Source organism: Perna viridis, chromosome 14 (genome assembly GCF_037379345.1).
Source record: "Perna viridis isolate PV_CMFRI_1.1 ecotype Kerala chromosome 14, ASM3737934v1, whole genome shotgun sequence".
Lineage (NCBI taxonomy): Eukaryota > Metazoa > Mollusca > Bivalvia > Mytilida > Mytilidae > Perna > Perna viridis.
In genome coordinates, this window is record NC_142458.1 from 17087073 (window position 1) to 17114928 (window position 27856).

Below are 27856 nucleotides of genomic sequence, written 5' to 3' on the forward strand. Positions count from 1 at the left end.
GCGACCGGGACTCATCGGGATTTTAGTTGATGTTAAATTACAAAAAAAAAAAAAAAAAAAAAAGTACAGATAATATCAAAGTACTGAGTTAATGAAGCCTTCATAGTTTACTCTGTTTCTTACTGCACAATCACATTTCTAATAAAAAAAGGATTGTAATATTTTAAACTAGGGAAAGTAATATTTTTACCATTCTTTCTCCTAGAAGAATTTTTTTTCAACGACCGTTTATTAGCCGAGCCGCCATGGCTTCTTTAGTTGATTTGACGATACACATTTAAAAATATACATGTTAATTCACTCTTCCATGGGTTTTTTTGCTTTTTTATATCACTTCACAACATAGCTTTTGCTTTTACTTACCATAGAATTGAAGCAAATATTTATACAGCTCCAAGTTCTCCCTTAGTCATACATGGTCAAAGACTCTAGTTAAACCACTGTCGAATCCTGTGTCAAAGCATGTAAATTTGCCGTTTAATTACTTTCAAAATGATTTATGACCATATAGTCAGACCAAAGCATCCACATAGTATTTCACCCAAAACCAAGGTTCTTTCGCCTCTACTAAATAGAGTTACTAACAGTCATAAAATGGAACAGTCCTGAGAAACGCAGGAAGGGTATTCAAGACCGTGATAGAAACAATCTGTATTTTCATGTCATTCAAACAACTTTTATCTTTCAGTACTAATGGACCCCATATCTTTGTTTAATGACTAAATCACATAACTAGCAAGTCCCATCCCTATTAAATGCAATGCTGTCAAAATATTCTAAATAAACAGAAACTGAAAACTTTTGGTAAATAACATTTTTACTATCTATTCTTAACTTAGGCAAAAACAAGTACGTTACACAGTTTTCAACATGTGTTGTTAATTGTAAATTTGTGTATATGTATTAAGATGACAACAAATGAAATGAATACATCAATTGAAACTAGGTTTTTGTACTGTTTACAAGTAACACATTGTAAACAGGTCTTATCTTTCTAACAAAGATAGCTAACGCAGTAAAATTTGTTCTTTTTACTTATAATTTTCTACATTTCATTCTGGAAATGATTGCGTCGGAAAAAGAATACATCTTACAAGTATTTGTTGGTACATACAATGTAAAGCATGCAATACCTATACTTTCGCTCTTGTTGCATAATTATAAACTGATTCAAAAAATTCAAACCTTCTAAAGTTTGTAACATGAACATAATCATACATTACACAGCAAAAAAAGGGTAAATTATCACGACTATGAACTCACGATAGATTCATACCTATTTATCATAAACTAACAGAGTACAAAAAAAATTTCACAAATATTGTACATCAATGATAAAAAAAATTAAACAGAATTAATACAGAAGATTTGGCATGATGCTCGTCTGTTGAGATGCATGCGGGGTGACGCGAAAGTACTGTACTAACGAGTTGACTGGCAGAAAAAAAGGATTCATTTTCCCTTCAATATTAAAATATATAAAACTTTGTCTCTAAAATACTGTTTTCAGCTGAAAATTGTCAGGCCAATTAAAGAATATATTTAGATTTGTCATGATGCCCAACTGGAGAAATCCAAGATGACGGAAGGACGCGAGGGTACTAGCGGGGGCTACAGATACAGAAAAAAATATCCATTCTTTCCCTCAAGACAAGCAAAACTTGTTCGCAAATAGTATCTGTAGTGAAAGAAGTGTGTCTACATCAGGGAGTGTTTTCGTGCAGTAACCCACCTTATGTAATCGAACTATTTCCCATTTGGCGTCCCCTTCAGCTTCAGAAACTTTTCTTATAAGGTCACGTGATATATTCATACCCATGAGATGGCCGGTGACTGTAACAATTTTTCACCACGTGATCAACAGTCCGAAGAAACAAGTCATTAAATAGTGCGTAAATATTACACGGATTCATATAAATAAAATGGAAGATGCGAAATTTCCCTTGCATGCTGTTTGATTAACTATCAATTTCAGGGTTATTTTTACTCCTTTCCATTTCACATTTCACACTTTTCCATTCACAATGGTATTGATCGCGGATGCATGTGAGTGCTACCGCAAATTATGATATTTAGCAAGATTTTCATGTGATGCGTAGGTCAATTTCAGCCACTGCCGTGGCTTCATTGACAAAAAACCGTTAGTATAGAGGGGATAAAAAAATGTTTCGTAACTGTAATTATAGTCGCTTTCTGTAAATTAAGCATGAAAAATAAAGGAGTTTTAGGACAAAGACTTTAAGTTCTCAACTAACCTAACAGGAAACTGGAAATCTGCTACATTAGACCAGCTATTTCTTTAATTATTGCAGTCGGAATTGTACATTTTTAAGATCTTCTGCGCTTAATATCTCCAAGTCAGGATAATCGGGAATACTACTTAAAGGGTTGGCTTAATTGGCAAAATTTGAACTGGATGCAGCAGCTACAGAGTTATTTGAATTGGCTTCAGAATTACTAAATCTCTTTTAATCACCTTTGTTTCGTTTAAAAAATGTGGTAATTTTATGACACGAGGCTGCAGCTGTCCATAAAGAGTGTCAGAACTTAAATGTTCTAATTACAATATACAGAATCATTGACGAGTACATGTATTGTATAATCACGGAAAGTAGATAATTTATGTATTTTGTTGTACATTTTTAAAATCAAAATAGGTCTTTTAAGCAAAAGGAATAAGACGACCATAAAAATAAATTAAAAAAAAAAACAAAACATTTTTTGTGCGGGTGTGTCTTTTTCTCTAAACGCCACTGATGTACAGAGAAAAAGAACAAATATTAAAACGTTATTGAACCAATGACGGTGACCATGTCGTCCGATTGATTTACTGAATCTAAAGTTTGGGATAATTTATAATTTGGAAAAATAATATGTTGGACCTTACGTGACTAGCTATAGTTTATGAATAAAATTTATTTGATGAGGTACGTTCTTCTTTCAGATCTGACCAACACAGGAACGCACTACATCAGGTGGGGAAAGTCTACATGTCGATCTAAATCTACACTTATTTACGCAGGTATTGCGTTGTTATGTCACCCGTTTTGAATAGCACGTCGTCTGTTTGTTTGTTGATCACGATCAGTTATCTCTATGTACACTTTCCTTGTGATATTTAATATATAAATTAATAGTTGTATAAAGAGGTCTGTCTTGTATACATATACACAGTCATCGTTTTTAGGAAACTTCGTGTTAAAATTTAAATATCCTCCGCAAGTTTATTCGGTACAAGAGTAATTAAGGGAACCAAGATTCTAGCGGAAATCAAAAGAATATAATCCAGGGACAAATGCTAAACATGGAAATCAGACATACACAACAAAGAACACAAAATAACCAAAATAATATACATACAAAGTAACAGAAGTAAATGAACAACTCGCATTCCACTAAAAACTGGGAGCATGGACCAGGTGCACCGGTGCTTTCCTAGAAACACCCGCCGAGTTGCTAAAAAGTCAAGTCCAGGGTAGGCGAAAGAGGAAAGAAAAACTCTGACACGTTCAACAAATTAGTTCTCATGATGCAGATGGATACACCGTAGCGGTCCACGAATTCATGGTGACGATAATAAAATTTCTGTAACGGTGACGTCAATCTTGTAGCAACGTAACCCTGTTCCAGAAACCTAATTTCAAGATGTCTAGGGCAAAACAAAAAGTCTGCGTAGTTACGGCAAGCTCTAGCATAACGTATGAGTTGTGATATGAAAACTCCATACGCAAATGCTAAAGGGATGTTGCCACAGATGAAAGGAAAGTTGACAATACAGAATAAAAAATAATTGCGTTTGTAGTTTAGTTTGGTCAATAGTTTTCCTTTACCACCGATCTGTAAGTGTAGGTCAAGATATGAGGCTGACTTCACAGTATCTGTAGTATACTTTATCTCAAGTTCTTTGGGGTACATGCAAAAGCAAGGGCCGTTGCGTAAAAATAAGACAAGGCATTGTTCAATCTGTTTAGTTTTCTGGTATGAACCGCCGTTCTATTTCGGCGCACTCTTACTTCTCGAGGTAGGATGAATGTGTTTAAAAACGAAACATGCCGCGGCAACCACACTATAAAACAAGTCCAATGTGTAAGACGTAATGGAATTCATTGGCTAATTTAAAAAATAGCAACTTAATACGATTTTTTTTAATGTATTATTGATGACAAAAAACCCTTAAGCACATACCATTTTCATCACGTGGCGGACGTGGGACCAAGATGTTCGTTGTGCTGTATGCAGTCCACAGTCCGCGTCTACTACACTGATGATACCGGGTAGTAACAAGTGTACGGTAGGATGTTGCGAAGAGTACCATGGCTATATAGCAGCAAACTATCCCGGAAATGCACATTTGTGTCGATGAAATCCGGATTATTTGAACGGCGGCGGTTCAAACCAGAACGGGTTTATTCTACACGTGACCGTTGCAAGATGTGGATCTCTAAAATGTCCGCCATACGCTGAACGAAAGCTAGTCACGTGTGTTGTTTGTTCAAAATGAATACATGTATAAATCTATCGAGTAAATGTCTCTTTTTTATTTTATTTTTTTTAAATTTCTCACATAGTCCCTTTTTCAGATAATTTTGTTCAACTTTTTAATTTTTTTTGTCCAGTGTGCGTGCATGTCCTGTTTCAGATGCTATTGATGTGGTTGTAATCGCAGACGTGATTATTTGATAAACAAGTATAAAAATCGCCAACAACTACCACTTTGAGTAAAAAACAAAACCAATCCATTCGGCGCAAAAACAACACTTCTTAATAGGAAAAAGGTTAATTTACTTTAAAACGGTGTCTTCCACCTATTCCCACTTTTTAAAAAACATTATTCCTCCTATTCCCACATACAAGTTTCTTTGATGTTTTGATTTGTTTTTATAGTAATTAAGCCCTACATAAATGACACCTTCTGTTTACCTGTGTTTACCTTTATTTTGCAATTTTTGTGCATATTGTATATTTTTACATAAGTATGAAAGAGAATGAGATTTAAACAAATGGAACATAAATTTAAGATTTTATTATAATATGTGATATGATATTTAACAAAATATAAATATTATCAGAAACTGAAAAAAAACTAGACCAGAATCTAGAATCATGTTGATATATAGTCCTCTGCAGGTTAAAGTTAAGGTAAAGTCCAGAGAAGCCATTGAATATTGTGAAATTAGCATAGAAGCCTATGGGAAGTGGAATTAGTGGTTTTTAGCCTTAAGCTGAAGCCATGGCAAAATGAAAAGTTTCTTGAAATAGCTTTAAACTACTTGAAGATCTTGTTAACTTTGCCATGAGAGGAATACACTACAAAAATCCTTCAAAATATGCATTTTTTTAAGTTATAGGTCCAAATTATGGAAAATTGATCTTTTTGGCTGATTTTTATGTCCTATCTTGTAAAAACTGTAGAAAATTTAGTAAAAATATCAAATATTAAACTTTGAGGGCTGTATTTACCTAAATATGGTGGTAATAAGCACTTGAAATCAAGTTTTGTGTAGATTTGAGCAAAAATTAGGTTAGAAATGAGGAAAAACGCACTTTCATTACTGCGGTTAAGGCCATATAAGCATTCCCCTATGGCAACATGGAAAATCCATAATTGAGTACTTTTTTTGCTTTAGGTGCCCTTTTCTGGTCATGTTTTAATGTGAAAACACTGTATTTACAAATTTAAAGCCAAATATATCACCTTTTGTGAAAATTTAAAGATTTAGGATTTTTGACATGTGATCAAGAAAAAGGGGGAGGCATGTCAGAAATAAATTTTTAAAAATAGACCAATTTCTCAGAACATGATTACTTTTAAAACTATTTCTTCATTAATATTGTTAAAAAACAAGTTGTGATTGATATTGTTTATTTGAAAAGTCAGAGAAAGTTCTTTGCAAATATTTAATGCATTTAAGTATGGTAGAATATTGTCACTTTTTTGCTCGCACAACTTGGTTACCCTATATTTAAAAATCAAATATTTAAAAAAGTGCTTGTCACATTTCACTGAAACTTTGCAAATGCATTCAGTATGTGTGTAGGAAGATACCTGTATAGTTATTTATTTTTTCTAAGACAAAAAGTGACTCTTTAGGTTACAGACCACCAATTCAACCAATGAGCATTTGGAACGTACGCAAAAATAGTCCTACGCAGAAATTACCCCTGTTCCTCATAGTGCTGTGAAAAAAGTTCTCATCTTATTTAAAAAATTTAAACAGTTTCTGAAAGGAAAAACATTTCTGTACATTGTATAGGTGCATTTTGCTTCTTGTGATGTGAAGCCTAATCTCCATAATGATTTTTAAATATACCCCTATCTTGTGAAAACACTGGGATTTCCCATGCTATTTATAGACCCTTCACTTCCGGTGACCAGTACTGCACTGCAAGTCTGCTAACCCCACATGCCATTCTGAGGATTGTGAGCTGACATATGTAGAATCATGTTGATATATAGTCCTCTGCAGGTTAAAGTTAAGGTAAAGTCCAGAGAAGCCATTGAATATTGTGAAATTAGCATAGAAGCCTATGGGAAGTGGAATTAGTGGTTTTTAGCCTATATACCAGATTTTTTACTCTACCCAAAGATTTATGTCAACAACATCAACTGCAACTTCAACCTACTACTATCTTTCTGGACTATGAGGTCGCCATACGCAACGCAGCATACTCCATCGTTCCTGGCATCAACGCAAAGGGCTGTTTTTTCACTATACTCAGAGCATATGGCGAAAAGCTCAGGAAACAGGTCTACAAGTGCCTTACAAAGAAGACAACAACATCCACCAATTAGTACGTCGTGCAGCTGTGTTACCACTCATACCCACTGCTGAGGTCGAAGACGTATGGTTTAATGCCCTTACTGATATAGATGATGTTGAAACAAACGCCAACTACGTTCCCTTCACTGACTATGTAACAACTTACTGGGTAGAGCAGAACAGACACTTATGTCCAGTTTGGTGATGCAGCTTCATACCTTCTGCACCTTGACTAAATTGATGAACTGTTAAATTGTTATGTGAAAACAAAATTATTGTGTATGTTTAATATATATGATCTAGTGCTTAATATAGTAGAGACTGGTTGAATGAATGTGTTTAAACTGATATTGTTACTTTCTTATGTCTTATGACTTATGTATATCAAAAACTACTGATTCATTAATATACATTATGTATTCATATATATAACTGTTTATTTATATTTCCTTAAATTAAAAAGTATAATATTCAAAATTTACTTGTTTCTTTTTTATTATATTTATGCAACAAAATGGAAATTCACTGACAAAATATATCATTTACCTGTCATTAATTACAAAATCAATTAACACCTAATCAAACATTGTTTATACAATATAATCCTTTATCTACACTATTTTCCACCTATTCCCACATGAAAATTTACCTTTTTATTACCTATTTTATAAAAAGTGGGAATAGGTGGAATGAACCCTTTAAAACGTAATTAACTTACTATCAAAACACGAATGACTCGTATCCACGGGGTGGGGGTTATATCTATTCCTTACATATTGTTTATTTTATTGAAAATCAGATTTTGTGCACTTTACTCATGAAAAAAATCACGCGAATATAATGTCTTTTTTTTTAGCTCACCTGGTTCGAAGGTGCTAAATACTCTTCTCCTATGACACTACTTGACCAATTAAAACCAAACTTGATCTGAATGTTTCTTGGGGTATTCTGCATAGAACTGATATGGGGATTTTGGTCCGTCGAAAAGCATGGCCGCCGTTACTAAAATTATAATATAGGGATCAGGTAGTAGTTTTTCGCATTTATCTCCAACAATGTTAGATTAAGTCAAATTCTGACAAGGTAAAAGTGTTCATGATGAGATCTTTCAGTGGTCAAATTTTCATTTTAATCTGTTAAGCCTTGTTGGAGTTATTGCCCCTTTTTCGACGTTTTTTATTTGCTATTTTGGATGTTATTTCTTTCTAAAATCATCTTCTCTGACACTACTTGCCCAATTGGAACCAAACTTGGTATGAATGTTCCTACATAGACCTAATGTAAGGATTTTTGATCCGTCGAAAAAAAAAAAACATGGCCACCATTACTAACAATAAAACAAAGGGGTCAGACGGTAGTTCTTCACATACACCTCCAAAACCGTTAGGTTTAGCCAAATTCTTTTAATTGCTGATATCGTTTTTTTTGTTTGTTTGTTCGTTTGTTTTAGTTTTCAGCCAATATCTTCAAAACTATAATAGACAGAAAGAAACTTTAATCGCTGAAATGAACCTTATGATATTAGTCCTACCAACAGGTGAGCGATTCAGGCTCCTGGGAGCCTCTTGTTTTACTTATCTTGTTATACGATAGGCACTTACTGCAACACGTCTAAGAAGGTGATCATTACATTTTATAAATGTTCTTTTTGGTTAGTCTTCTTGTCTCTTTTACCATGGAAAAATGATTTTTTTAATTGGAAGGGAATTTTAAAAAAATCCTCGCATGCATGAAAATCCCAGTCCCCAGATATCATATGGTTTGTGCCTTATCCTCTTAAACCGTATGTAGTGGAGTTAACACAGCAGTATGTTAGAAATATTTTAAACTTCATGATGACCCATTATACATCCATCCGATTTTTGCGTTACGATGCATTTTCTTCAATTAGAAAATTGGACACAGAAGAATGCAGAGTACCACAAACAACTTTTCCCCATATTTGTATACATAATAGCATTTTTGAAATGATGTTTCGACACAATATAGTGAAGGTGTGGCCATTTCTGCATAATGAGATCAGTAATCGTACCTCGGTTGTCAGACATAAGTTTGTTAAGTGAATCCGTTCGTAGTACCCCGACTACGGGATCGACATTTTCATAGTTCCTACTGAAAGTTTATTGGCTAGGAAATCCGTAAAGGGAAGATAAATGATTGTAATTAAGACCTTAATTGTACACTTTCTTCTCTTCTCTACAAACAAAGATAGTCCGAGTAAACATTAAGTCATAATTTAGACAGAATTAATCCTAGAGCTTGATTTTTCTCATCCTGTTATCTCGCTATATCTTCCGTTGTGTCTATATATAAATCTGCTCATTCAGTCGTACGCTTTAATCGGCATTTGATAATTTCAGTTTCGTCAAAAAAAACTTTTTCATGCGGTAGTATCGTTATAGTGTTAGGAATTAGATCTTGAAAGAACGTATGTATAATGGTTGAACAATAGTTGCCCGTACCAATTTCACAGATATGGAAATTTTCAAATTTGAAGTAACTCACTTGTCATGTTTCCTGTTCATCTTCACGCATGGATTTATGCCTACTTGCGCTATCATGCAAACACAGCCCGCCAAAGTTAATACCTATCCGGTGAACTTATCAAAGACTTCAATAGGTGTTAGCGCGGGAGTTTGGTCCACACAACCACCCGCTCTCCCTACATTACCTCCTGACTCAATGTTTAACAATGCTGAAAAACCAGTCAAAGCTTTATTTGAACTTTTGAAATCAGAAATAAAATGGAGGATGTTGATCGATAAAAGACTTCCGGATATAGAAGCGAAATTGTTCAGCTTAGAACAAATAGCTGGAAAACTTACAGAAGCTTTAAATCAGACAAACAAAACAACAGAAGCTACTGAAATAAGCTTACGGGATCTCAAAGATGAAATCCAACAAGTTAAAGTAAACTTTTCGTCAGTTGCCAACGAAGTTATCACAACGAAGCAACAATCTAAAAACGAGTCAGAGGGAATGAAAGTACGGATACAAAATTTAGAATCCAACGTTAACACACAACGAACATCCACTAATAAATCCATCGAGACATTCAAGGACATAGAAGAAGCTCTAGAGAAAAGTTTGACTGAGATGGCATCAAACGTCTCAACTGACCTTTCCGAACTTAAAAACAAAACAAAACGTTTAGAGGACGTCCTCAGTGATCCGTCCGCGGCGTTTGCTTTAGTCAGGTCGGATTATTTCAACGACACGATCAACGAACTGACAGACAAAGTGAGCAACGCTAGCTCTACAGCGAATAGCGCTAAAACAACCATAGACAAATGGAAACGTCTTCTCCTAGGTGAAATTAAGAATCTATACAATATTACATCTCGCCAAGAAGTAAACTTGGTAAAGAATACAAAAGATTTGAAAAGCCTGACCAACTTCATGAACAAAAATCTGACGGCTGAGATCAAGAGTATGAAATCAAATTTTTTAACTGAAATCGATTCACTGCAGACATTGCACAATTCAAGCATAGATAATATTTTTAAAAAAGTAAAAGAATTAAATGAACTCGAGGGGTCGAAATTTGAAAACCTAACACGTTCAATAAGTGAAAATGAAATCCGATATTTTGAAAACCTCGCTTTAACGGATCAAAATGTACAAAATATTGTGAGAGAGGTGCGCGAATTGTCCAACAATGTCACTAAAACAGAACGGGGTCTGAAACAGAAAAAAGACGAATTAGACCAAATACAAACGGACTTAAAAAGCAACTTCGATTCTTTAAATGTGACAACTGAAGCAGCATTGTTAGAATTCAACGTTAAATTTGGTGATTTGAAAGACCATTATCAATCAATAGAAAAACAACAAAATGAAAGCCTCCATACTTTGCAAACAAAATTGGATACGAAGGATAAAGAGTTGGAAAATCTGAAACTCACTTTAACCTCAGATTTAAGTAAAGTTTTGACATCATCACAGCAAAATATTACTAAACTCGAAGAGAAATTAAATCAGAAATTTCTGCACATGAAGGGAGAGTCGAATACTTCTGAACTACTGAAGAAAATAGAAGAGGTTGACTTGAAAATTGATTCGAAAGAGGCTAATTTAAGCAAGCAGATGAAGGATTTTAATGAAATATGTCATGAAGGAATTTTAAGAGTTGATTCAAATTTAAGATCTCTAGCCATTTCACAAAATAATTATACAAATAGGTTAACTCAAAGCATAAATAGCGTAAAAGGAAATTTAAATTCCGTATTTAATTTGTACAACCAAACCCTCCAAAACTTGGGAGAAACTGCTCTCCTCAATATCACTAAGATAGATCAGAAACTCGGAAATGAATATACAAAGTTGGGAGAACTTGACAATGCTGTAAAAGGAATCGGGAACAATGTGAGTAACTTGTGGAAAAGTGTGGAAAATATGAAATCCGACAAATCCGGAGATCTTTCAGAGTTGAAGGAAACAATTTCTAAAAATCTAACTGCTACCAAGAAAGAGTTCCAAACGTATATAGCGAGTATGATTACGACGGAAAATTCTAATATCCAGAACTTTCTACAAGGAATTCAAAGGGTGGATAAGAAAATAAACGAATTGAGCCAGAACTATTCCCAGGCTTTACATCAAGTTCATGGCAACAGTTTAAAAGATAAAGGTAATTATATTTTATGAAATTCGCGTTCCTCGGGCTGTATGCGAGACTTTCTATTGACATGCTTTTATTAAACGGGACATTTTACTTACAAATTATAAAAAAAATAAGTTTTCATTTAAGAATGTTTACAATATCTATTATTTTCTTTTCATTTTTATCGAATGGTATCCAAACAATCTGGCAAAATATGACCCTAACATAAAACTTACTGCAGAACAATCAGTATTTGTTGTATAGATGGCAGTGATTTTTCTATTTTTCTATGTGTAAAAATAAAATCGATAATGAACACTGAAATAAATTCGATAATTTAGCTCTAATGCACTCTCCCGCCAAAACGTCACAACATGAATTTCATTTCGCCAATGATATAATTTAAAATATATGCTGAAAATAGTAACTAATTATTATTATCATAATATGCTTAGTATAGGATAATCAGTTCTGCCATGAACATCACTCTTTCCATTTAGTTATCCTTTTAGTCCTACGTTTATGTTACATCATCAAGAGTACGGAAGCCCATTAGTGCCAGGTATTGTTTTATAGGTAATTATAACGACTTAGTGTCTTAGTGTACCGTGTTATAACGACTGAACTTACTCATTATAAGGACTTAATATCTCGTTATACAAATTTAGTAACTCGTTATAACGACTTAGCGAATTCGTTAAAACGACTTAGTAACTTGTAATAACGACTTAACATTTCGTTATAATGAGATACTAAGTCGTTATAACGACTTAAAACAAAACAACACCTTGCACTAATGGACTTCCGTAAAAGAGAGACCACGACTATCAATAGCTATATATAGAGATTTTTTAGGATAAAATGAAAACGTCATAGTTTAAAATTAAGCAATAACTGGCCATTCCTAGAACGTGTCGAAAAACAACGATCAATTTAAAATAGAATCGAAATTTTCATTTTCATTACAAGGCTCTTTGACAAACATTTTCTATCTTAATGAATTACCACATCATTTGTTAAATAATTACAGCGAATACAATGGTTAACCTCAGAAATAGATAATTACTGAATGTTTTAGCTGTTTTAAATGAATGAAGACTTGCCTATTCTTAAAACCCTTCACACTGGTTTGTAGTTTTAACACTAAATTATCTGTTTTTACAATGGTTTGTAGCCACTTTCATTAACTGCGTGATGGTCAACGTACAAGTTGAATTTTTATCTCCGCGAGGAATATTCGTTTGTTTTTTCAAGCCCTACATAGTATACGTTATGCATGCTTATTGATTACCATGCAGTTTACTCGTGATCGTCATATACAACAGGAACTGGAAAGTAAATCAGTGGGTTTCGTGGAAACAGGCCAAATATTCATATTTTTTTTCTCATATCTCCACAATCATTTTTACCAGGTACTACAAATGGTTATTATTTTTTAGTTGCCATGACAACCTGTGCAAACACGAAGATGTTAAGCTCTGGATCACCCATACTATTCCCAAATACAAAAACAAAATATGGAATGAACAACATGGTCGACTTTGCCACTTCCGGTAAATTCTCAGCTCAGTCACCTGGACTTTATCTAGTAACCGTTCAAGTTATGTCGTATTCAAAGGGAGCAGAATATGAAATCGTTAAAGACGGTAGCGAAATAATCCGAGTTCAAGTTACGCCATACGAAGACTCTGATGCACATAACTATCACACCGGAACCGGAACCGCAGTTATTGATCTTGACATCAATGAGAAAGTATGGGTTCAAGTGCGACAAACTGTTAACAGCATGTACGTATACGGTCCAGAATCTTGTCTTACTATCGTCAAACTGAATTAGTAATGAATGTCATTTCGATACAAAATTTTCAAATACATGATTTTAATATCTTTCGTTCATTTGATGTCGGCATTGTTTAACAACTAGCCAAATTTATTGACATCTGGCAAACAAGATTAAATACCACCATTTGCAAATCAAGTTATCTGGTCTTTATGTAGAAAGTATCTTTCACAGGCGATGTGAAAAAATTCATTGTACATCTTCATTTATCAGACACTCCAAATTCCAAAGATTTCATTTGTTTAATGTGCATGGTAATAACACATTACATTGATATAAGAGACTGTCTATTTAGAAACCATTTTCCAATGTAATATTCATATCATTTTAATATTTGTCCAATAGTACAAAGAATTTTTTTAAAAATCGAAAATGAATGGCTCAGAAAATGACTTTACAGTTCCCTGAGAAAGCAACCAAATTTTGCACAAAATGATAGAGTTGTCTTGTATTAATTTCAATGCTTTCTATGTACATGCAATTTATTTCCCTTTAAAAGTTGCAGTTAATCAAAAACCAACATTCAACTTTGAGGGAGAATGCGTTTGCGATTTAAACAAGACAAAACAGTTCTGAAAAAAATTGTCATGAGCTACCCACTACCTGGTTTTTACGTGGACGTCCTCTTAAAAGTATTCTACGGTGTTCAGACAAGCATTTCATTTACAAAAAAATTGGTTTTGTCCAACAATCGTTTACTCGGTTCTCCACAGACAAAACAAAGAGAGTAAAATATGACACGCATATAGACATAAATGCAAATATATTACAAATTTTGATAAATTGATTAAACAAATATCTAGAACGGAACAAAGAATATGAGACAAGTGATAACTGGGACGCTCCTGAAGACCACTTTTCATCTGGTAAGCCCTGTTAACCCGAACATGCGCGGCTAACGATAGACGTTTAGTCAAACCATTCATTCAGACAGGTGCACAGAAATGGCCCAGGGAAGTGAATTCTAAGTGAAAATAGCCATTAAATGGATTCAAAATAAAAATATGCAATTCAAAAACCGAGAAAAAAATTAAAAAAGAATTATTTACAGTATCTAGATCCGGTACGCTGAATTATTACAAAAAAGGACAACCGTTTACCTTTCGTCCCTTTTTCAATGCCTGAACAAACGTAGAAAAAAAAATCGCATAAGTACGCTGCCCGTTTGAAGACTTTGCTTAACTCGTATGATCTTATTCTACAACCTTTCAATACGATTGAAATTATTCTGAAAACAGGTTGACTTGTTCTTAAACACGCTCCGAGTTGTTATGGCCCGAAACGTCATTTTCGTAAATCTTGGAAACCTGTGATTCGATTTGTGTTTGATAATCGAATCTAGCGAAATGTTTTCCGAGACTGGTTTTGGTTTCAAGCGCATTTACAAAGTATACAAAAATAGAGGTGGCATGATCTTATTTTAAAGCTCTTGAATGAATGTGCAAACTCTACTCTCCATGACCATTATTCAGTAATATGATTTGCTAGTAAGGAAACTACTATTTGTTTTTTTTTTATTTTGAATGAATTACTCGTTTTCTACACTTAAATTATTACTACAAAGTTTACATTTGAAAATAAAACAAAATGCGATGGAATATACATAAAAGAATTATCACACCAACTTCTACTGTGTTTTTATCCTTACAAAAAACAGGCACCTCACGTGAAACAACTTAGCAAGGCTCCTACAATTTTCAGTTGGCACATAAAAAAAACCAAAAGTACAACTAGAATGCGGTAAGTTTAAGTATTTTTTTTGTGCAGGTACAGGGACTTGCTTCCACTATCAAATATATATGCAGCCCCACTAGTATATAACCTGTGCTGTAGGAAACGCATTTAACTGATAAAGGGGAACACGTAAGAATTGTAACAATCATTGCATACGGAATCGCATTTGTGTCATGTCTTTGTTATTTCTACGTTTCACAGTTTTAAAGCTCGCTCTTTAATGTATAGAAACTCGTCTAAAAATCTATCATACTGATTACTGACACTGACACTTGAGAAACTTTCGTCAAAGCAAAACACTACATCAGATCTTTTGAATCTTTACAAATATTCAAAAAGCTGCCGGTAGAAAACACTTCAGTGACGTCTGTTGTTCGATTGGAACTAGTCTACTCAACTACGATTAGAGGGATCTTGGTAAACCCTACATTCTGTGCCGAACCCATATAACTGTTTGACCGGAAGTTTTACCAACATTTGCACTGTTGTTTTGGAATCATATACATAATGAATACGGGTTGGTAAGTTTAAAGTACCTCAACAATACCGTGCAAATAAAGGTACAAATATCGTAATTCATTCCCAAACACGCCCTGTCACGTGCGTCTGCGCACTGATTTTCAACTTTTTGCTCGAAATTGGAAACTTTGACAAGAAATTGATATATTTCCAAAAAGTGGGTGCTTGTCAAAAAGAAAATAAGGTTTTTCCATGATCATTGATATACTTGTTATAAAAGCGTAACCTGGGGATTCAGAGAATTCCAAAATTATCAAATTCAATGTTAAAACCATTCGGAAAGTTCCAGTCGACTTCAGGAGGACAAACAGGAAAATCGGAAAAAAACTTTTTCTGCGACAATATGACAAATATAAAAGTGTGTCAGGTTTTTTGGTTCTATGTATTGCAAGAACCTGGTCAACTTTTCCCCGTGAAATATATGTCATAAGTGACCCCGTATAATAAGCAATAAGAACCACTACACACTACACACACGAATACATGTATGATCAAAATACTGTATAATTAGAGAAGAGCATTTTTGCCAAGATAGATAAATCAATTATAATAGCCTAGAAATTCATAGATAAAGATTATTAAGGGACTAAGATGCCAGGTACGTATCTTTTGCTATTTTTAAGTAGGTACAATTAATCAATAAAATATGGAACTTGTGCATGCGCACTTCAATGCCAAAACTGCCTTCACTTTGATTTTTTTTTTAAATCCAGTGGTCAACTTATCCTACTGTTGTAAGTGTTTAATAGTTCATAAGAAATAAGGTCGCAATGTTTTTTTACTACATATTACTACACGTACAGTGAAACCTGTATAAACCAAACTCTGAATAGACTAAAAACCTGTCTAAACCAAACCGGTCTTAACCAAAAACCTGTCTAAACAAACACCCTAATTCAATAAAAATGTCTAAACCAACCCCTGAATTAACCAAAAACATGTCTAATCCAACCCCTAAATAAACTAAAAGCCTGTAAAAACCAAACTGAATAAACTAAAAATCGGTCTACCCCAAACTCTGAATAAACTAAAAATTTGTCTAAACCAACCCCCGAATTAACCAAAAGCCTGTCTAATCCAACCCCTAAATAAACTAAAAACCTGTCAAAACCAAACCCTGAATAAACTAAAAATCGGTCTAAACCAAACTCTGAATAAACTAAAAACCTGTCTAAACCAACCCCTGACTTTACCAAAAACCTGTCTAAACAACCCCTGAATAAAATAAAAACTTGTCAAAACCAAACCCTGAATATACTAAAAATTTGTCTTAACCAACCCCTGAATATACTAAAAATTTGTCTTAACCAACCCCTGACTAACTAAAAACCTGTCTAAATCAAACCCTAAATTAATCAAAAACCTGTCTAAACCAAACACTGAATAAACTAAAAATCTGTCTAAACCAAACACTGAATAAACTAAAAAAATGTCTAAACCAAACCCTAAATTAACCAAAAGCCTGTCTAAACCAAACACCGAATAAACTAAAAATCTGTCTAAACCAAACACTGAATAAACTAAAAATCTGTCTAAACCAAACACTGAATAAACTAAAAAAATGTCTAAACCAAACCCTAAATTAACCAAAAACCTATCTAAACCAAACACTGAATAAACTAAAAATCTGTCTAAACCAAACACTGAATAAACTAAAAACCTGTCTAAACCAAACCCTAAATTAACCAAAAACCTGTCTAAACCAAGCACTGAATAAACTAAAAACCTGTCTAAACCAAACCCTGAATAAACTAAAAACATGTATCAAACACTTTTTGAAGTTATTTTGTATCAGTTTGAATGTCTTTAGAACCTGGGTAAACTGAACACCTGTTTAAACCAAACAAAAGAGGTTTAGACAGGCTATATTGTACCCTACTTGTACACATACACTTTTAAGAAATCAGCAAATGGTTGGAACATGCATGTAGTAGTGCACAAAAATGTAGAATTATTTGCAGTTGCAAATTAGTTGCAGTTTGCAGACAATTTGCAGTTGTCTATAATTACAAATTTCAAACTGAGCTTCGATAAAAATTAGTACATTTGAGCATTGAAAAAAAATACTGGTTAAAGACAGCCAGTTATGGCATAATATTATACGAATGTACAATGGCATGTCTCCGTCACACACGATGTTTTGCGGGGTTAAGATCGTCGTTGTATTTTACGCAACGACCACTACACATTATTTCGGTACATGCATCTTATAGACGAACATGGATGGTGGGAGTTGCATGGGCTTAAGTAATAGTTCAAGTATTATTTGAGAATTGGCAATAATAAAAATTTGTCTATTGAAAAGTGAAGTGCAGTAAACAAAATATGCACATGGAAAATTTATGTTATTTTTCAATAGAAATTTTTTTTATCATAGCCAATTCTTGTAAATTAATTTTAAAACATATTTTTATCTTTAAACATGAGAAAAGTAGCTCTGAATTTAACAGAATAGGGGCGTGTCAATATTTTTTTATCCATTGAGATATAACAAAATTATTTTAACCAATCAGATTACAGTATTTATCTCCCTTAAAAGACTTGCAGCAGATCACTTCCTGTCAGACAAAAATCAGGCCGTTATTTATGAGGAATTGGTTTTATAAAAACGCATAGAAACCTGACTCTCTGCAAAAAAAGGGAACAACTCTACATGTATGTAAAAATGTCAAATCTGACAGACTGCAATTGAATATATCCATTTAAAGTAGCGAATCCAGATATTCATAAAAGGGTCAAATCAAAAAAATTATGATAAAAAAGGTGTTCTTAGCTATCATTGACTCATTTTTGCCCAAATTTTGAACCAAATAAAACACCGGTATACGAGCATTTATTTTGTTCAAGAAGAAAAAGTTAAAAACTAAGATTTGCTTTAGTACCAAACATCTCTAAAATTAATTTGGCTCGTTTAAATTTCTTGAAATTTTATATTCAATGCATTATTTTGATAAAAGAAGTAAAATATATAAATTTCAATAAAATTTAACCACATGTTTCATGAAAATAATTTCAATGACATCAACAAAACTTTTGGTCACTAAGATGCTTTGAGTTTGATATCAGGATGTGACAAAATAAAACGTTCTGCTGATTTTACAGAGGTATGTCCCTTAGGTTGTTGTATAGCAGAAACATAAACTCCTGGAACAGTCGCCTCTGCCTTCTTTCATCTTCCTCCATACTGAGACATTAATGAAGTTTTAATTCGCAGGATAGATGTGCATGTGTTAAAAGGATATTTTACTGCTCCTTAAATTCAGATAACATTGGGCCACATTGGAAAAGCGGGAGATAAATAATGATCATGGTGTCCGTTCGCCCGTCGAAAGTTCTTATTCGCAACTCCTCTGAAATCGCCGATTCGAATTTGCTGAAACTTTGTATTACATGTACATGATTCCATCGTGCATTTTCTATTTGTATTGTTTTCAAATCCGAATAACATTGGGGTTTCCTGTAAACATAAACATAGACTTATTGGTCAACCAAGACCATCTTCTCATCTGTAACTCCTCTAAGACCGCTGAATAAAATTTGACGAAACTTCAAAAATTCTTAATTGCATGACATCAATGTGCTACTCCTATTTTGTTTTTATTCGGAATGACTTATTGTACTTCTTATGATGTTTTGGGAGGGGAGCTGTTAATATACGATTAATATAATTGTGTGTGCAGATTATCTCTGTTTTTTGTTTTCATGTTTTGGTCGTGTTTTACAATGAATGTGCTTGTGTCTCTGGTGTCCTTCTGTTTTACGCTAACCAAATGACATAACACAAAAATCATACAAAAAATAAAAAAATAACAAAACACCCCCCCCCCCCAAAAAAAAAAAAAAAACCCAAAAAAACCCAAAAAACAAAACAAAACAAAAAAAACAAAACAAATCAAAAACAAAACAAAACAAAACAAAAACAAAACAAAACAAACAAACAAACAAAACGAAAAACAGACAAGACGTTGCACACTTCGTCGTGCTAAGATAACCCACACTCAGCCACTGCAGTCTAACCCAGAAAAGAAAATATGAGAAAAGTAATCATGCAAAAGCAAAACACCAAATATCTAAAAACAGTCACTCTAATAGAAGGAGTAATCAAGGGAACCAAGGTTATAGCAGTAATCAAAAGAATGCAATCCAGGGACAAAGACCAGACATGAAAAACAGACATACACAACAAAGAACACAAAGTAACTAAAATCATACACAAAAACAACAAAAGCAAATGAGAACTCGGACTCCACTTAAAACTGGGAGCATGGACCATGTGCACTGATAGTGTAAGCGTTATCTGCTTTTCTAGAAATATCCGCCGAGTTGCTCATAAAAAGTCAAGTCCAGGGTAGACGGAAGAGGAAAGGAAAACTATGACACGTTGAACAAATCAGGTTTCATGGCGCAGATGGATATAGCGTAACGATCCACGAGTTCATGATGACGATCATAAAACCTCTGTAGTGATGACTTCAATCTTGTAGCAGCATGTTCCAGAAGCCTATTTGTTAGAATTCTAGCGCGATACAAAAAGTCTGTGTAGTTTCGTCGCAAAGTTTTCCTTTACTATAGATTTCTAAGTGTAGGTTAATATATGAGGTTGACTTCACAGTGTCTGTAGTATCCTTTATCTAAAATTCTTTATGGTAGATGCGATGTATCAAATCCCCGAAATTAGGATTGTTTAAAGATAATACGTCATATATATATCGGAAACTGGGATTAAAGGATCTCGATATTAAACGATTATTCTTTCTTTCGGAAGAACTTTTAAGAACTTTAAATTTATAATTCCAATTTATGGAACGTAGTTCACGGTACTTGGAACCTTTAGAAAGGATATTACGCAGAGATTAGTTTTTGATGATGGATAAATTTCCCGTAACGACGTGACCGGAAGGACCATATTTGAATGGAGAGTTTTTGCAAGAACAGTCAGGTGGTTTAGCCTTGAAGTCCTCATCTGGAGGTTTTGCAATAACCTTTTATGACTGAAAATTTTGGATGCAATGGGTGAAGTATAGGAATATGAAATAATTGGTATGGATTTGTCTTTGAAATATAGGGGGGGGGAGGATTTTATTGGTAACGTTTTTGTGATGGAGGATGTTAGCCAAATTAATTGCATCTATACCTTTGTTGACAAACGTTAGTGGAAGAAATTATCGTTTTTCTTCATCTTGACTTTTCACACAGACTGGTTTAAAGATTCTGTGGAAACAAATATCCAAAATGATGGCAACAAGTCTGTATAATGATGTGGTAGGGTCAGAAACAGAAGTATCAGACTTGTTTTGTAAAGGGAGTGAAGTAGAGTGAGAGGTATAGAATAGAGTTTGGTTCTAATGTGATGAAGTCCAACAAGTTTTTTTGTATTTAAGGAAGGAGACAGAAGATAAGGAATCTGTTATGAAACATTCCATAATGCAACCTTTAAAAAAAAAACTACTGAACAACGAACCTGAAATGCACGACATATCTACGAAACCACAATCCCTCAATCAATCAATCAATCAATCAATCAATCGATTCACCATCCTACATCTGAGATTAAGTCTGACTTCTTCCAACTCCTATTATTTATGTTTAGTTATTTATGGCATATGAATAAAAAAACAAAGTCACGTAATATTTCTTACAGCTTATACATGTATATGATATGTTAATTTTATCAAATGCGTTTATTTTTTTAATTTGCATAGTCTGTGGCGGAAATGCATTTCAGGGAAGTTACAATTACAATAATATAAAAGTTTTTTTTCTGAAACCTTATCAGAACGTTACAACTGATACGTATTTAATACTTCCTCTGGTTGTCTGTAAGTGGGAAATTGGATTTGAATTTCTAAACAACTGTATGCATCGATATGAATTAAGTTCAAAGAAAAAATGCATTAATCACATTTACAAAAGACATCCTTTGAAATCTAGTATAAAGCGCTAGACAATTTATTCAACAGTTTCCGCTATACTAAGTTAACCAGAACGGGAAAACTAGACATGCTATAGTCAAGGGGAGAAACAACAACAAAACAAAACCATCGGTGTAGGACCTGAGAGGTAGTCAAGGGCGTTTAAACCCACTTCGAACCAACACTTAATAAATCTATAAAATGAGAAATATTTGGTGTTTCCTTCTAATGTCAAGTCTCGTTTTTGTTGGCACGGCAAATACGAAGACAATATCCGTACTGAAACAATATTTTAGTTGTAATCCAACATTTGATACTAAATTCCAGTATGAATTTGCAGTGGGAGCCAATCATGACGTCACGATCACCCAATGCACGATGGAGTGTCTCTGCAACATGCGATGTTTGACGTACTTTTATAATGGCATTAACAGAAGCTGTATCCTTCATGAGATGGTATTTCAGTTTTTCGACCCAGTTTACCAAGATAATGGATGGAAGTTTTATGAAGTGGTGAAACGTAAGTTCGTAAAACGGCTGTCTTTATGTTTCTTACATGTATGTAATATGATTTAAGCTTTGCCTAGCTGTCATAAGGGACGGAGCAATTTGCTCTCACATTACAATGCTGATGGCTCGACCAACGGGAATATGCGAGATAACACATGACGTGCGTCTCCGTTATAAGTTCAAACATTTACGCCTAAACTGCATACGTCACTTCCAGAAAACGTCTATTTTCGTACATGTTTGCATCAATTTTGAATTTATCTAAATGCTGTTTTTATTTTTTGTTTTTTGCCAGTGATGTTGTATGATGTTCCAATTCAAAATATTATTAGTTATAAGCTCCCAGGTGACCATCTATGGTTATCTAGACAGTCAGTAGATAGGCCTAGCCAACAGATCTACCAACTGTCTAAATAATCATAGACGGTTGCGGGAGCTTACAACATTTTTGTACGATTTTGCTCATCTATGTTATGGGACAATATATATTAATTTTTGTATCGAACTATATTTCTTCGAAGTTATTATTGGAAATCATTCGATGGTTATTAGGTAAAATCAATTTTTGCTTGGCGTCCAGGACAAATGTACACACTGGCAAGTGGCGTGATTGAACTATCTAATCTTTCATAACGCGACATTCATTACGAATTGTCTGAAAGTGCTATATTAATCGCAACGTCATTCTCATTAGTGGATGGATTTTCCTTTTATGGTCATTTGCATATTGTTTTTCCAAATATTTCCATCAATGGCGGATAGATTTTCTATGTACATGTATCATATGCATCCTCATTAATTTTGCACATTGCTCCTTCGGTTGTTTGGATGGGTGGTTTTATCCAATCACATGTGGTCAATACAACTCAAAATCGTACAAATAAAGTATGCAATACGTATGCAAATTTTAAAAGCTGTTAAAATGAGTTTTCCTATTCATACGTCTATTTATTTACCAAATAAACATTTGTCAACTAAGAAAAAAATACTGATACCAAATTTAAACCTACTCATTTCTTTACGATTTCTTCAGAGACCGGGAGATGTTCCCAAACAGATGAATTCAGATATAATCGGAGACTGGACCTCTGCTATAGAGCGTTCGGTCCTATAAAAGGATCAAATGATGGAAACATTTTTCTTAATCTGAAGCAGAGATGTAACACATTGAACTCATCACTGGTGAAAGTGACAAACCAGGAACGCCACAACTACATCCATTCAATTATTGCAAGTAAGTAAATGTATTAAATAGGTACTATACCCGATAAACACTATATATGTAACAATTACATTTTGTTCATTTATATTTGTTACTGAAAACAGACGGTGCAGGGGTAGGGAGCCCTCCTTCTTATTAGAAAATGTGTAATTTTCAAGTGTAAAATCGACCAAAAAATGGCAAATAATGTCCTAGCACCCTCTCTTTCTGAGGACCTCCAGCTGCCACCACTCATTTTCAAAGTGTCTGGATCCGTCCCAGCACACACGGTACTGAAATTAAGCATCTCTAGAGTCACCCTTGTTAAAATGATATGACATAATTTGCGATTTTGTCTTTGAATATTTTACCGATAAGTTTTTAATTTGGATTTTAAGCATTTTTTATAGATGCTCTCAGACAAGGCTGTCTGCCTTTTTAGCTGTGGATAGGAAAATCTAAGCAAAATACATTGTACACAGTGAATTTATGCTCTATTTTATATTAATTATGAAGTGCACACAGTACAAAATTAGTATCAAGTAATATAATTACTTCACCGTTTGAATCTTCCTATATATTTGATTCTAATGATCCGGATGAGGTTATTCATTGCACAGCATATCGAAATAGGCAATAAATAACATTGGTATTTAACAAAGTCACGGGAGAATTCATAAAAGGGAAAGGCATAAAAAGGGGTTCAAGTTTATCGTTTGCTGTTGCGTACAAAATTGTCAATGAAAAAGAGGAGGTTTCCTCCGAAGTAACACCCCCCCCAAAAAAAAACCAAAAATAAATCACAGTCTACTTCATGTTATATCTGTATATTTGTACTTGTATTTTTTGTACGTAGAATGATTTTACTATTTCCGGATCCTAACAAACAGAATCGTAAGAAATATCTAAATATCCTTCACAATTAAAAAAAAAAATTACACAATGTTGCTCCCACAAGTATTAAAACATTAGTAAAAACCCCATTAAGTTACTTACTTTTTGAACTTGAAAATCAAAACTTTGCGAGACAAATATTATGTAGATTAATTAGTTAAATTGCCACCAGAAAAGAAGTGACTAGACTTAGTGAATTGTTAAAATACATTTTTGTACCCTTTTTTTTATTGTGGGTGGAGCTTCTAGGTATATTGCAATACAAGGAACGAATACTGGGGATAAATCCTGGACATTTGATAAAGGTGAGCCTATGGAATATCTTAACTGGGCCGAGAACGAACCAACTTCCGGTTGGGGTAATATTGTCATGGATTCAGAACGCCAACACAAGTGGAGGACTATTGATCCCAATAACGTACAAAACATTATGCTTATCTGCGAAAGATAAACATTTTACGCATGCCTGAACGATGAACTTACAAACGTGATGACTTTTCATTCAAAATTGTCAACTTTCCTTTCATCTGTGGCAACATCCCTTCAGCACTTGCGTATGGAGTGTTCATATCACAACTCATACGTTATGTCAGAGCTTGCCGAGACTACACAGACTTTTTGTAACGCGCTAGAATTCTAACAAATAGGCTTCTGGGGCAGGGTTATGTTGCTACAAGATTGAAGTCATCACTACAAAAGTTTTATGGTCGTCATCATGAAGTCGTGGATCGTTACGGTGTATCGATCTGCGCCATGAAAACTGGTCTGTTCAACGTGCCATAGTTTTTCTTTCAACTTTCGTCTTCCACGGACTTAACTTTTTATGAGCAACTCGGTGGGTGTTTCAAGAAAAGCAGAGGACGCTTACCCTACCGGTGCACCTGGCCCATGCTCACAGTTTTAAGTGGAGTCAGAGTTGCTCATTTGCTTTTGTTACTTTGTATGTATGATTTTAGTTACTTTATGTTCTTTGTTGTGTACGTCTGTTTTCCATGTCTGGTTTAGTCCCTGAATTACATTCTTTTGATTACCGCTATAACCTTAAATTTGTTCCTTTGATTACTCTTTTAGATATTATGATGAATGTCCTTAATGTTCCAAGCCATAATATCTTGCATTCAAATATTTCTTGAAAATGTTTTGTTTGATACACCTGACGGTTGTATACATGTATTTCCAGGATACGATATACACTGAACGTATCGTAATTGAACCTTGAATTCTCCAAAAACTTGTGTAAACCAGACGACTTTGGAAAGTCCCTTTACACCAATTTTAATGGTATTTGACCGTGGTTAACCCAACACCTGTCTCAACCCCCCCCAAAAAAGTCCAAAAGATGTTCAATATAAACATTGTTTCACTATACATTACTTTAAGGAGGTAGACTTAGGGTAAGGGACATAACTCTTGAAATCAGTGATATGTTTGTTTCATATTCAATTTCACCAAAGCCTCTCAAGCTTTTGTTTGAAGCAGAATAAAATCAATCCAAGATGCTTACATAAAAATGATGTAAAATGCTACATACAAACGTTCCAATGATTTTTATGAGTTGTGTCCCTTACCCTTGGTCTACCTCCTTAAGTTAGTGACCGATTCTTTCTAAACGCGGGGCAACAAGGGAACAAGGAAATGAATAATTAAAAGTATTTTACAAAATAAAATTGTGTTTTTTTCATCGTTTGTTTTTTGTTTTTTGTTTTAATTAAAAGCATCTCAAAGAGAAACATTTGGTCAGTTGAGTGTTTTTTTTTAATTGAAAGACGAGTTATACCTATTTATAAGTGTTGACTAGTCGCCTACTTGTAAATCCTTTTTTTTTAAAAAAAAAATATATATATATTTAAGATAATAATGGTGTCTTTCCCTGTCAGTGTCTCCATCTACAGGTCTCTAAAATGTTTAAATGTTCTTGACTAGTCTATGTAGTATGAATAAAGATGTAAGATTGCCATACGACATAATAAAAAAAAAAAACTTAATTATATACTAAACAAGAACCTTTTTATGGTCGCATCTGTTACTCGACTCAATATTGGTGTACTGTGTTTTTAAAATTAGCAAAATACCATATTTAGGTTTATCACACTGTTTAAATCCACAACAAATTTGTTTTCAAAGTGTTTAATCAATTATAAAAAAGCAGGGGCGTAGCTGCTTATACGCAAATACGCAGTTGCGTACTTTCGGAAAAAGTAACAAAAATAAAAACACACATTTTAAACATGAAATAAAGGTTATCACATATGCATACCATGAACGAAGTGTAGGCTCTGAAAAACTGGTTACAAAATCGTTAAAATTCAGGAGTTTCCCTCAGGGGTTTGCCTTGCCGGACTCACTGGGGGCCTTGAGCGACCCTCCCCAAGACCCCTCGCCGTAATTTTGCGTACAACTAAAATAGGCCTAGCTACGCCCCTGAAAAGGATCATCAATACCATACATAGGCAGATATTGTTCACGTGAAAAATTATCTAATTCAAGTTTCACATAAAATATGGAAACTAAACATGAAATTAACGTGATTTTCAAGTGAAATTCACTTAACATGCACTACACATGAAAGATTGGCATGAAATTCATGCAAGCACGTAAAGGCTCGATTCGGGTGAAAATCACCTGAAATTTTTGTGAAAATCATGTGAAATATTTTTGCATGCGTACGCTAATATTGTCTGAAAGTAAAGGGTTATAATAAGGAAATCATGCAATTAAATTTCCCGACATCGTTCAGAAGTATTTGTAGAATTATTGTGTACTTCTAATGTGCAAGAACATCGCAGAGCTTAATAACTTGAATGAAAGAATATAAAGAAATATATGTGTAATTTCTGCGTCATTTCACGTCGCTAAACAGATTAAGTACGGGCAATCAAAATAAAAACACTTCGTAATACGAGTTTATTATCTTTGAAGTAACAGGTTGCGAGGTGTTCCGAAGGTTGGTCTGAAGGTCGATTATTATAATAAAAAATCAAAAATAATGAAAAAGGATGAAGTCAAGACCGTTTTATATTTAAATGACAAAATGACTGATCAAGGAGTTCGACTATATTACACAAACGCTCACTAATAAAGTAACAGTCGTGTTTATAAGCAAGATACACTCGTCCCTTCTTTGTTTCACTTTTAAAAATTTTCCATAACTCTGGAACAAAAAAAAAGAAAAACGTAAAACATAGAAAAATGGGAAGAATACTCTCTTCATTGGAAACAATTACTGTACCAAAAGTATTTAAATTCCTCAAAGAGTTTTGAATTATTGGACGATGTGTGGCCAAACAGACGGACTTCGATATACGATAATAAGTCAATCAACAAATCTGGGCAAATAAAAACCAAGAACATAGAGTTGAGAGAAAGTACAGTGCCAAACAAAAGAAACAAATAAAAATGAACAGACACATACACAAAGAAATATACAAACACAAATGCCGACAGTAAAACAAAACAAAACAAAACTAAACAAAACAAAAAACAAAAGAGAAAAATGTAGTCGAAATAAAAGAAGAAAACCATAAGAAAACTAAACAGAAAACGCTGGCAAAAATACTATAAATACCAGGGCGTCAATAAATGCACAATTTAAATAGATAAACCAGGACGTGAAAACAGGAAACAATGATGTACACATGTAGCATTGTGTAGCGATCACAAATAAAAATAAGAAGTGATGCACACATAACTAAAGCAGTACCAATATGAAATCTCAGAAAAACTGAGAGACTATCGGAACAGACAAACCGGGAGATTATCGGAGCAGAAAAACCCGGAGACTATCGGAACAGACAAACCAGGAGATTATTGAAACAGAAAAACCCGGAGACTAACGGAACAGACAAACCGGGGGATTATTGAAACAGAAAAACCCGGAGACTA

The 27856-nt window shown here is 33.9% G+C and overlaps 1 protein-coding gene across 2 annotated transcripts in view; it reads left to right on the forward strand.

Annotated features, from left to right (window-relative positions):
• LOC148598431 (uncharacterized) overlaps window positions 1–13251 on the forward strand; it is a 17180-nt gene extending 3929 nt beyond the window's left edge. Inside the window, exons 2-4 of one of the 2 annotated variants that reach the window (XM_088562000.1) lie at window positions 2945–3022; window positions 9122–11391; window positions 12804–13251. In XM_088562000.1, the coding sequence (XP_088418126.1) occupies window positions 9237–11391; window positions 12804–13201 (2553 nt within the window). In that variant the 5' untranslated portion in view covers window positions 2945–3022; window positions 9122–9236 and the 3' untranslated portion in view covers window positions 13202–13251. Of the gene's footprint in view, window positions 1–2944; window positions 3023–8870; window positions 11392–12803 lie in introns of those variants that run through there. The other variant, XM_088562001.1, reaches the window with a different exon arrangement.
• The last annotated feature ends 14605 nt before the right edge of the window (window positions 13252–27856 follow it).